Consider the following 12,894-nt stretch of genomic DNA (forward strand, 5'->3'; position numbering starts at 1 on the left):
GCCATGTTTGAGCAGACATATCAGAACTACTTTCTCATGTCTGCAAGCTCTTATGATAGCCTAAGGCTCCTTTTTCTGGAGTTAATATTTGCACTTGATCAGCACAAAGTATAATCTTCCATACTGTGTATCTCTGACAGGGTTTTGTGGTCCATACGAGGAGGCATTTTGGCTCCATAAGCTCCACTTTCATCACCCTTCTATTCGCATAGTGCTCCTTTGCATACCTCCTGAGCAAATGAGGAGACACTGGCACTGGCAATCAAAAACTATGCTGGTAATGGGGAGATGTTTGTGACAGAGCAGCCAAGTGGATTTCAAATCAACATGTTGGTCAGATTCTATTTGTCACGTTGTGTGAGTTAAGGGGTCATTGTCAGCGAGGTATGAAAACTGGGTGTTCCTCAGTAAAAGGGATGTCTGCACATCCTGTTCTGACTGGTGAGCGTCAGCCAAAACGGCGATGGATTTGCCAGTGTTTTCTTTCAGCGAAAACAACTCAGGCCAAACTCAGTTAACGCAATTTCAGTTTCATCTGCTGGCTGTAGGCGGCTCTCCAGAGGCGTGCAAGTCCTTCACAATTTATCCGACCTCTTGTAGCGTTGCTCTAGCAGATCACAATCAGATATACTTTATTGATCCCCGAGGGGAAACTGGGTCAGCTGCAGTTGCTCAAATTCTCAAGAGAAGAATACATTACAAGCATAAGTGAAAGTATAAGAAATAGAAAAGAAAGTAAGAAATATAATAATATGTGCATTACTACAAATAATAACAACAATAATAAAGTATGTTCATTAATCCTACTTGTGCATTAATTCTAGTTGTAAAAAGTATGTGCATTATGTATAAATACGTGCAAATATTACAACAAAAATACAGAAGATAGATAGATAGATAGATAGATAGATAGATAGATAGATAGATAGATAGATACTTTATTCATCCCGAAGGAAATTCGCAGAAAGAGTAACTAAGCATATATAAACTCAGTGGCCACTTTATTAGGCACATTTGTACAATCTAAAACAATCCAATACAAATATTATGCCATAAAGTTTACCTCTATGATGCCTATAATGCTCAGGTTTTTTTTTTTTTTTTTTTTTTTTTTTGTCACAGTAACAGAGGTGTTCATTCAATTATATGTCTGGCATTTAGCTCATAGTTATTGGTGCTGTTGTACTGGACTGCATTTTATTGAGAGGTGTTTCTACTATTCTGTTCCCCTCATGTAAATAAATAGGGAGGATAAAAATATTAGAAATACTTCTCAATACAATGTAGCCCAGTGCAAGACCTCTGCAAACTACAACCTCAGTAATAAACATGGAATTAAATGTAGGCTACATACATAACACATTCTCCACAATGTCAAGAAAAACTGAGCATTATAAACTTTGTTAAAAGGTAGAATTTATGGTAGAGCTGTTGCATTGGACTGCATTAGATTGTACAGGTGGACATGATAAAGCGGCCACTGAGTGTATGAACACCACACACCGCACTGTTAAATTGTTGTCAAGTCCTACAGATATAAACTATTGCACAATGAAATAATTAAATAAACAGTTAAATAACAGCAGTTTATGCATATAACTGCAGTGGGGGATATTCTCCCACTTCAAAGATATCATTAGGTCAAGTTGACCCAACAGCTCAAGAGTTATCTCTTGGGCAAGCAGAGTGATTACTTAAGTTCAAATGTGGACACAGATTTCAACTCCATTGATTTCAGAACAAACCAGCCACAAATCCAAACTATTTACTTTGCAACAAAGTGTCGAGTCATATAGTCTAAAAAGATGTGGGTGTGTTTGAAAAAGATGCAACAACCTGTTCTCGAAATAAGCTGCAATAATTGCACCACGTGAGAACTTCAGATAAACCACAAAATGAAGAAGCACACATATTTTATAACCCACAGTGTCGGAATCACCTAGTTTTGCGAGGAAAGTGTCCTGCGCTGTCCAGTAGGTTTTTATTTGTTTGTTTGTTTGTTTATTTTGGACAACGTAGGCCAAGAGTGATTTTAGGCTGAGAATGAATATAATTACCTGGAACTCTATCAAGGATCAACCGTTGCTCCGCCCCCTTGATTTCTGGTGTGCTTGATCTATATTCCACTGCACACCGGCAGCGACAATTAATGTAACCTACATTGTACAGTCTACACTGAATACCCCAACTACATCAACCATCACCACTATTGCTGCTATTAATGCTAATGCTAATGCTAATAATAATAATAATAATAATAATAATAATAATAGCATCACAACCAATAGTAGCAGTGGTCGTAGGAAAAAGCTACTTACTTACTACCTACTACAACTATTTACACAACGTTTACAATTGTTTATAGGAGGCAAACAAATTAGAATAGTAAAATAGGTACAGGAAATCAAAATCGGACCATTATTAATTAGGAAATTGGTTTAAAAGAATGATAACTCAAAACAAACAACACCAGACTAAAGGGGACTGTTAAGCATTTTAAGAATTCACATGTTATTTCTGTGCCCTAGGACAGGTCTGTCACTCTTGGTGAACTTGTGCCGCTCTTTTGAAAAGCCAGAAATCAGACACAAAATGCTTGAACTGGTGATGTAAAATGGGGCTGCGTGTCCTATAGTCAATGGACGAGGCAGTGTCTTTGTGGGACCATAACATTGTTACAGCTGTTGCACCAAAAGAAAGTTCATAATTAAGCACTGTTTTTTACCTGCACGCTTATAAATATTGTCTGAATTGTCCCAGTTCACGCGAACGACACATGTATATTCCCAGAATGAGTGGCATTCCCCATGAAAGGTCTAACGGCACGTCCCGGCTTGTAAATCAAACGACCTCACACGCTCCCTGAACGCCCCTTATTCTACGTGGTGCGCTCCTGTGTCAGGGCATGCTGGCTTGTCTCCGCGTCCCTGGCAGCAGGTTTCAGTGTTGGAGGAAACGATAGCCGCATCCACCGTTGTAAATCAAATGTGTATGACCCGTGCCTGGCTGTAGTTCGCGGGCACAGTAGATAAAGTGCGTTGAATCAGCGGCGGAGGATCACTCGGGTCATGTAAATGTTTTTCTCAGTTTCGGACCTGAGCGCACCTTGAAAGCAGGAACGACTCGCACAGAAAACAACAGCAGGAGGGCTCAACGCGAAGGAATGCGGCTTCTCACCACTAATTTCACCCAAGAATAAGAAAAAAAAAATCAACTAGAATGGAGAGTTTAAACAGTACCGGACTCTCGTCAAGATGTAGACCGCCCAATGGGGAGTTTTTTTCCGTGGATAATAACCCTCATTTCGGTAAACCTCTGCCTCAGGGACCTGCGAAAAGGCAAGCCGTGAAAAGACACCTCCACAAACACAACCTGAAGCACCGGTACGACTTCCTGGAGACCCTCGGTAAAGGAACTTACGGGAAAGTGAAGAAAGCCAGGGAAAGATCCGGCAGATTGGTAAGGATTTAATGCAACTCATTTGGAAGTGTTTGTTTTGTGAGCCGAAGGTATCTTTACTTTGTCAGGGATTCCCACATCTGCAGGTCTGTAGGCCTGCTCTACTGTCCTGCCGGCCACCTGTTGGTACAGATTCCGTGCTATTTTTAGGCTTGTCCTAGTGCACAGGTAGCCTACATTTTAATTCAAACGACTGTAGCCTGTTAACTTCAGGACCTTTGCTCGTAACATTGTAGGGTTTGTGGGGAAATGGTAAAAGTAAAGCGTGTGTTTGCCAGCAAAAGGTCAACAAATGATTGCCAGTTTGACTAATCAACTCATGTTTGCCCAAGAGTGCTGTGTGTGTGTGTGTGTGTGTGTGTGTGTGTGTGTGTGTGTGTGTGTGTGTGTGTGTGTGTGTGTGTGTGTGTGTGTCGGGACGGGGGTGGGGGGTGCCCTTAATTGTCCTGTTGAGTTTAGCACACAATGTCCAGTCATGGTCCAGTCTGCATCTCAATGAGCTATTTCTGAGTAGAAATATTACTGGAGTGTATTTGTGTTATCTTGTGTGTTAGAACCCATAGAAGATGCTTAAACCTACATTTATTCTTAGTATCTTTGTCAGTGATCCACCAAACATGGCCATCATTTTCCTTTTGTTGCCTTAGACAGGCCTGAAGTTTGTACATGTATTGTTAGTCTTTGGTCTTCTGTTGAGACAGTAGTGCTTATTAAGACTTACTGCATAAACTTAAAGTAATGTGAAGTGGTGCATGCATTGTGCTGATGGGTTATTGTGTCTGAGGCAAACACAGTGGCTTAGCAAAGTCTTGGTAGTGTTTGAAAGTTAAGGTTAACTGTTGGACTATAAAAGCCATACATAAGTTTGTGATTATCCTGCATGTTGCCAAAGTAATAGCTAATGTTCTGAAATTATATATAAATATCATTTGGTTTTACATCATAGGTTTTAATGAGTCAAGTTTTGTTACTCAACTTATTCCTTGGAATGAGTTTGGGGAATGTGGGTTTTTTTTCAGAGAGAAATTTACCTCCGGTGAGGTGAGTCGGGGAAGTTGCCAGTTGTTTTTTTAGGTGGATTCCTGTTACTTTCGACTTAAAAGGAAGGACACGTACAATGTAAATGCCTTGTTACTGTGGCATCTCAGAGAAAATAGGCGAAACAGACATATGTGCCATTAAAAACATAGGATCCTTACTTTATGAGCCTACACTTAGCCACAATTGAGCTCCTTTGTTTTTTTAAGTGTGGCCCTGCTGCCAAGTCGTGTAGGTACTATTTTTAGTACCAAGTCCCTTTTTAAAAGATGATGTGTGTAATGGGTAAACATGCTGAAAACGCAAGGAAGGAACTCAAGGAAGTAACAGTTTGGGATTCCCCGGCCACAGTCACTGTAAAGATAAGAGCTCTGATACATGTTCAGCCCTGTCTGCATACCCCAACACTGCTCTTATATCATCTGATATGACTTGCTTCTCTACTCTGCTATTACAAGACATGAATTGGTAACAAAAAAAAATCCACTCTGCATTCGTATCTCCCATGTCATGTTGTCTGAGTAATGTTTGGCTCATCTTAACTGTTGGAATTGACACCAAATAAGGGAGGTACAAATGATAGTTAGCATGAAATTGAAACAGGAAAGTGACATTTTGAGTACATTGAAATGCCTTTGTTCTCCGATCTACCCTACCTCAGCATTCACAGTGCAATGGGGAAGGATATGTAACTCGACACAGGGAATGACGCGTGACAAAGGATGGCCTCATCTCGCGTGCTTCATGGCAGCACAAGCACTACTGTTCCCACTGTCAGGTCTATAAATTTGATTACATAATGGTGGGGGGCTTCAGTGTAGATCAGTGCTGAGCTCACAACATCACAGGTACATTGTGTGTGTTTTTCCCTCACTCACGTTTCACATTTACTTCACACAGTATCAAATATGACTTGTTAAGATAATCTTTGTGTGTGTGTGTGTGTGTGTATGTGTGTTTGAAAGGGAGGGTATGCAGACATTCAGTCCCACTTTTTAACACTTGTAACATTTTTAACAACTTAAATATTCATGTTTTAATGTTTGTTGTGTGCATATTTGTTTTGTAAATTATTGGAGCATTGGTTGCAAGACAAATTTGGACCAGTAAAGTTCAGTTCAGTTTCAGCAATCCACATTTTGAATTTTAGTATTTTTTCATGAAAGCTGTGTTTTGCAGCGCACATCTTAGGCCACGTTTCAGTAAACCCACAGTTAGGTTTCTATTGTGGTTTTTGTTCAATTCATTTTGTACATTAGGGGGAAAAACACACTACCATTCCTAATGTTCTCTGTATTTTGTCTTATTTGCAGAAATAACTTTTTTTTTTTTCCCATTCAGAGATTTCGAGTAACAATATGAAATCAAAAAATATTCTTTCAAAGGCAAAAGACTACTCAGACTATGTAAAACAAACATAAATACTTTGAGTTTACTCATGAATTCATCAGCTAAGTGTGTGGTTAGAGAGCTCTCTTACATAAGATGTGTTTGATTTTACACTCCTAGTACAAATAGTTTTAGTTTATTTAGTATTACATGATCTCTGTTGGTTTGATGTTTGCAAGTTTCACACCTCGGGCCCTAAAAGACCTAGAGTAAGAAACTGCATGTGTGCAACCTCAACGAGGTGTTAGTCATGTTAACCCATTATGAGTGTGAGTTAAGGCTGTCTGACAGCTATGAAAACAAACACAGGAGCCCCCATTCTTTCAAAGAATTGTGAGGAAAACCTATGTGATGCTAAGCCTGTGTCAGCCGGCGGAGCACCCACTCCAGACTGTGACTCACCACAGGAGACAGTTGTATGTTGAGGCCGAGCTGATCTGATCTGACAAGTCAGTAGATTACTCATTTCCGATGTCTGTAGCCTCTGAGGGTCACAGACGGGAGGAAACAAGGACAGCCCACCACCAGCACCAGAGCTAGCATCTGCTGCCTCATGACACCTCTCGGCCTTGGGGGTAGATTGATGACGCACTCGGCACAGAGGAATCCCTGGCATCTGAGCTTCATAAAACATACAGACATGTATATAACCTGTCAACCCCCCCTGCTCATTAAAGACCTACAATTACAGACCCCCTGCACATACTCATCAGGTTTAAATTGTCTTATGCAATGGGCCTCACTGACATAACACCAAATAATGGATTTTAGTACAGTAGACAATACACCAGCCCCCTCACCCCCCACCCCATCCCTACTGCCTTGTTACAAACAACACTGCGGCATTTCAGTTCACTATTGTCCTTCTTAACAACAGGATGACCCTCGGATGAAAGGAATTTCATGGGGAATATAAAAGGTTTTGTTCAGAAAAAATATTTTTATAGATAAGAAATGAGGCTTAACCCTGTTCTTTTGCAATCCCTGTGACATCAGTGCAAAAAAACTGTTGACTCTAACAATTAAGTTATTAGTTTTGAGCCAGTTGGTGACCATTGGGGTTTAATATTTTGCTTATTGTTAAAGCTGCACTAAATAAAATTGCCCAGGGTCATTTGAAATGATGACTCAACTGACAAATGTGTATTTAGCACGTAATATGATGGTTGCGTTTACATGAGTCTCGACAGTAACTGCTAGATATTTTTGCACGATGCACCCTTAAAACAAATTTCTGACCATCCTGTTTTTGACTAGTACTTGGAATACATGTATTGTTTTCAAAATTTTCCTCTAAAATCCTCTAATTTCCTCTCTAAGGTTGCCATAAAGTCCATCAGAAAGGAGAAGATAAAGGATGAGCAGGACCTGGTTCACATTCGCAGAGAGATTGAGATCATGTCTTCTCTCTGTCACCCGCACATCATCACCATCTATGAAGGTACAATATAGAAAATATAATTAAATGTGTGTGTGTGTGTGTGTGTGTGTGTGTGTTTTCTCTTTTGGATCAGAGAGATTTCAGGGGTTGAACTCCGAGTGATCTCCGAGCTATATGTGGAACGAAATGAGATACCTGGAAAAAAGAACTCTGTTAATCAATTTGAAGTGGCATTCAGTATTTAGTCACGCAAATGTTTGTGTAGAAGACGATTATAGGTTACATAAGCAGTTGTACCCCGTCAGTGCCGCAGGATAATGTGTTGTGCCTCGTGTTGTCCAGTGCTCTTCATGCTTGCCTACATGGTCATACTTTTCAGTTCTCTACCTCGGTGCAGCCATTTTATATATCAAGAGCACAGCCTTTGTTGTATAAGTCCCTTGGGAATTGAGATTTTACGTGACAACAAAATAATAGAACTATTATTATTCACAACACATCGCATGTATGTGTAAGTACTTTAAAAAACTGCTGCACAGTGCAGTATTCTGTTTAAATGCTTGTAGGTTCATGTTTCACAATCAGAGCTGCTATAATTACACATAATCTATAGAATTTGTTATCATGTCCTAGCAGGTTTTTAGCTCTAATTATCTTTGACTAAACCAGTTGGATTTCAGAATCTGCTGTTTGTGTGGTCTTACAGTGTTTGAAAACAAGGACAAGATTGTGATAGTGATGGAGTATGCCAGCCAGGGAGACTTGTATGACTACATCTGTGACAAGCAGAACATCTCTGAAAAGGAGGCCAGACACTTCTTCAGACAAATCGTATCAGCTGTGCATTACTGTCACCAGGTGAGGACCCTACCATCTTGTCCATGTTCAAGGCTTTCTCTGTTGTGGTAAAATCTGACAATGCAGGGAATCTGTGTGTGCTAAAGGAATTAGTAGTATAAAAACAGTTCCTCTGTCAAATTACCTCTGGCCTCCACATCAAACCTCATGATGCAGAGCTCAGCGTGTAGGAACTGTTCAACTCATCGGCCTTTTTTCCAGGGCGCTGGCACCCCCCAAAGTTACATAATGGGCATTATTCACTGTCAGCCTGCCATTGTGAACCGGCTGGGAGAATGATGCAGGGTGAAATGAGCAGCCTGTGTGCATAGAGCCAGCAGTCTCTACACACAGACACACACATACACGCATGATCTCACACTCTAATGAAAGTGTGCTGGATCAGAAGGACACTGCAAAAACTCACACACAAATCAGTTTTTGCACAGGCCAGCAATGTAATGTAATTTAATGCAAGTCTACAGCACACTGTGCAGTATTACATAGTGTAGCTCAACACAATAAAGTGCATTCATAGATGTATTCTACACAAGAGTTGACAGGGAGGATTGTCCTTTTAAAAAGTACTGTCTGTTTATTCTGTGTCATTATTTGCTTTTTTGTTGTGAAAGAAATATTTTGTTATCTATGTTAAAAGCATGAAAAGACAACCTGAACTTTTCCTCCAAACTATGTTCACCCTGAAGGAAAACACAGCACACAATAGTTGTTTCTTAATGACTGCATGTGAACAATGAATGTGAGTAATATAACATTCAACGAACGCGTCAGTTGCCACAACATGTGCCAGTAACAGACATGGGAGTAAGAAGTAGTTGACCTGCATTTTTGAAGGCAAACCTAATTCAAACTCCTGCTCCAGTCAAAGGCATGCCCCCCTACAGAGAAGAGGACAATAGAGCATAGCAGACGTACCAGAAAAATCTTCTCTTGTTCTAACCCTGCTTTGATATGACACTGAATGAACTGGGTTGTGAATTTATCATTGTACAGAAATACTAATGTGTAACAAACTTGTATCTTTTGCTCTTAGAATGGAATAGTGCATCGGGACCTGAAACTGGAGAATATTTTACTAGATGGCAATGGTAATGTTAAGGTATGTCCCAACAGAAAATATAATTTACATAAATGTACCATTCATATACAAAGTTAAGTTCCCTGCTGTTTTCATAGCATGTTTGACTCATTAGGTTAGGGTTAGTTGTGATAATACTGGACTCAGTAAAAGGGATTATGAAAAAAGCTGTTGTTGAAGCACTGTAAAGGAATGTAAATGTTCAAATCGAGTTCCATAATATGATATAGGATTTCATGACTTCTTGCATAATATTGAGCAAAGAAAAGGGAGTTTTGTTGGGATATCTTGGAAATCCTGAACTAGAATTTAAATTGAAAGTAATGTGAGGTTTTGATGCAGATGGAAAACAAGCTCTGACATTTATTAACTTGAACTCTTTTTTTATTTTTGCAGATTGCAGACTTTGGTCTGTCAAATCTTTACCATCGTGACGAGTACCTTCAGACCTTCTGTGGCAGCCCTCTGTACGCTTCACCAGAGATTGTCAATGGACGGCCTTACAGAGGGCCAGAGGTGGACACTTGGTCCCTTGGTGTGCTGCTGTACACCCTGGTTCATGGTGCCATGCCATTTGATGGGAACAACCACAAAACGTTGGTCCAGCAGATCAGCACTGGAAACTACCGCAAGCCAAACCACCCCTCAGGTCAGTCTCTCAACTCAGAAGATTGGATGGTGCACTTTGTTTTGCAGTGTATTTTATGGTGACGTCTTTGCTTACAGTAATTGATAGTACTTTTTTTCTCTGCATCAGATGCATGTGGGCTTATTCGGTGGATGCTGATGGTGAATCCTGAGCGCAGAGCTACTGTAGAGGAGATAGCAGGACACTGGTGGCTCAACTGGGGCTACCAACAGCCATTACTGGCTGAGGGTAAGACCGCCTCAGGAGAGCAGGCCATTTCACCGGTCTCTCTGTCCACACAACATCCTGGCGGTGGGCTTGCTAGTGTCGCTGGTTGGCTGCGGCGTACATCCAGGCCTTTACTGGAGAATGGCTCCAAGATGCGCTGCCTGCTTCGGTCACAGGGTGGCGGAGGTGATGTAGTACGGCAGCGCTCTCTTCGGAGGTCACGAAAGGAGAACAATGTCTCCCAGACTGTTCATGAAGGGACTGCCGACGCTCGCCCAACTAAGGGCATTCTCAAGAGACGGAACAGTCTGAAACAGAAAGCAATCAGTGAAACTTCAGCTGCAGGTGCTGCGGAGCCACAGATCGTTTTGGGCTTGGTTACACCAGCCAATGTTCCTTCACTTGCATCAAAGCCTCGCAAGGGTATCCTAAAGAAGCCTGCAGAACAAGAGTCGGGGTATTACTCCTCCTCTCCAGAGAGTAGTGACTCTGCCTGGATACCACAGGCTCATGAGTGCCCCTCAGCACCACCCTTAAGGAAAGGCATCCTAAAGCGCAATGGGAAGTTCTCCTCAGGTGGGCTACAGGAGTTTGGGTCTCTTGACCAGTTGGCAGCCTCTTTACCTCGTGGGAGCGCCAGGGCGAGGCCAAGTGGAGCCATCAGCGAGGACAGCATCCTCTCCTCGGAGTCCTTTGATCAGCTGGATCTGCCAGACCGTGTGGGACCTCCAGCGCAGATGGATCCACCAGCCAAGGGTGGAATGAGGGGCTGTGTGTCTGCTGACAACCTGCTGGACATCCAAGAGGACAGGATCCTCGGTGACAGTCCCCTGAGGCCCTGGAACTGCTACCAGGCAGGAGTGGCTGACAGTGCCTTTTCTATCACAGACTGTGAGAATGTAACTGAGGCCTACAAACAGGCCTTGGTAATAAGAGGCACTGCAGCAAGCTGAACATCAGCAAGTACCAATGGACACTGAGTAGAGAACTCTCTAATAAAAATAGACCTAGCCAAAGTGCATTATGTGAAATTAATAGCACATTGTAGTAAGTGATAATCGTCTCTGCTAACTTCAGGAATTGTACAGTACCAAAAAGGGAGAGGACATTTTATTTCACATCAGATTGTTAGTGTAAATGGTTTTTACTTAAACAGTTCTTAATCATGACTTTATTAGATGGCTTGTAATTTGTTCAAGAGATCATGCTAAGAATCACCAGATGGTTGGCAGTGTTTTTGAAAAAAACAACATATTTTGTTTTTCAAAAACACAGTGCTAGCAGCTATTGACTCGCGGTAGAAATGTCCATTTCAAAGACTCTCAGGAGGAACATGAGATATTTTCAAAGTGGATTGCTAATGTTGAATTCGAGAAAAACACAATCACAATTGATGCAAAAATTGAACTTAAAACCAAAATGCTGTTCGACAATGTCACGCAACAGCTTTTAGATCTGCTTTATTGGACAGCGTTTGGTGGACAGTGGGACGGTCCTCAGGATGGATATCTGATGACATATTTATGCTGTATGATTTAGAATAGCTAGTACTATTGTGAAACAAAGCTGATTTTTGTAGTGAACGTTCAAGCCTTATTTTGAATCCACAAAGTCAATCTCATTTTTCAAGAGCTGGAGAAAGTGTTTATAACTTAAGAGATTAAGGGCTCCTTAGATTCTAGCTTTGGGATAGTTGCTTATGTTTAGATATCCAAGATAACGAGAATAACACAGTTCAGTTTTAGTGTGGTTTCTCCCTTTAATGTATACTATAGCTTTTACTGCATTTTAGGATATGGGAAAAATTATGTTTCATCAATACCAAAGAGTAAATTTGTTGATGTTATCGAACATTTTTTAAGTTATTATTTAAAATGGTATCAAAAAGTGCCAAGAAATCTGTATGCAACAGGGACTTTAATTGTCAAAGAACATTGTTTTCTGTTTTTTTTTCCCTTGATGACTTGCAATACGATGATAAAATGACTTGAATGCTATTTATCGCACACTGACTCACAACAAGAGGAACCTGCAGAACCTGTCTTTGCTCCCAAGTTTACAGTGATACAAGTGCTCAGATGGCCACAGCCTGTGCAGCTGGCATTTGCACTGGAAGGTTAGGCCTCATGAAATCAGCTCAGTTTTGGTAGTTGGTCTGAAATGACTGTAAATCATGTGCCCTAGTCAACTAAGCCAAGTATGATGTGGTGGCAAGCTAATGTGTAACCTTTCAGTCAAACTGTAAGACCAGACGTGGCACTCAGGTATTTAATTTTTCCATTCACATTAAGACAAGTGGCAGAGAGAGAGGTACAAGATGTTGTGATACAAAGATTTCACGTGAAAGTGTTAGAATTGGTGTGACTTTACTAGATTTGTGGCATATCGTGTGTTAAATTTTAATGACGTCTGGCCAGTGCCTGGAATAGCACTTTATCAGACCATCAGAACCTGACACCATGCAGTCCTCTTATCAGCCTTGAATATTCATTTCATGTAACTTAAGTAAGTCACACGAGACAAAACCCAGAAGCTGCACAATCTTGCTGTTATTCAGTGACTGGAATGTGAGGAATGTATTTAGTTTTTTTTTTATATATTTAAAACTTTGTGTACCCTGAAGCTCAGCAGTAAGTTAAAAACCAGTGTGCATTTAAGTAAGCTAGGAAATGTCCTGATTTCAACTGGAAGTTCATTGGCTGTTTTTTCTTTTTTTTTTTTTTTTTTTTTTAAACTTTCTTCAAGTTCTGCTTTGTATGATGTCAATGACTGAGCTCTACTCATTGTCACTGATGGCTGATGAATGATCAGTCATTGTTGATTCAGTGTGGTACA

At 40.8% G+C, this 12,894-nt stretch overlaps 1 protein-coding gene across 1 annotated transcript; it reads left to right on the plus strand.

The window, feature by feature from the left end:
* Positions 1 to 2,930: 2,930 nt before the first annotated feature.
* On the plus strand, positions 2,931 to 12,560 carry nuak2 (NUAK family, SNF1-like kinase, 2). Its single transcript, XM_030050694.1, has 6 exons — positions 2,931 to 3,459; positions 7,207 to 7,327; positions 7,974 to 8,125; positions 9,159 to 9,224; positions 9,600 to 9,852; positions 9,961 to 12,560. Exons 1-6 carry the CDS (start codon positions 3,220 to 3,222, stop codon positions 11,010 to 11,012), a joined length of 1,884 nt encoding a protein of 627 aa, XP_029906554.1. The 5' UTR covers positions 2,931 to 3,219; the 3' UTR covers positions 11,013 to 12,560.
* Positions 12,561 to 12,894: the final 334 nt, after the last annotated feature.

The sequence above is a fragment of the Myripristis murdjan genome, chromosome 5 (genome assembly GCF_902150065.1).
Source record: "Myripristis murdjan chromosome 5, fMyrMur1.1, whole genome shotgun sequence".
Taxonomy (NCBI): domain Eukaryota; kingdom Metazoa; phylum Chordata; class Actinopteri; order Holocentriformes; family Holocentridae; genus Myripristis; species Myripristis murdjan.

Excerpts from the sequence above, each read along its gene's own strand:
- nuak2 (XM_030050694.1), top strand. The coding sequence starts at position 3,220 with ATGGAGAGTTTAAACAGTACCGGACTCTCGTCAAGATGTAGACCGCCC. Across the intron at positions 7,328-7,973 it reads CATCATCACCATCTATGAAG|TGTTTGAAAACAAGGACAAG; the intron begins GTACAATATAGA and ends GTGGTCTTACAG. Across the intron at positions 8,126-9,158 it reads CTGTGCATTACTGTCACCAG|AATGGAATAGTGCATCGGGA; the intron begins GTGAGGACCCTA and ends TTTTGCTCTTAG.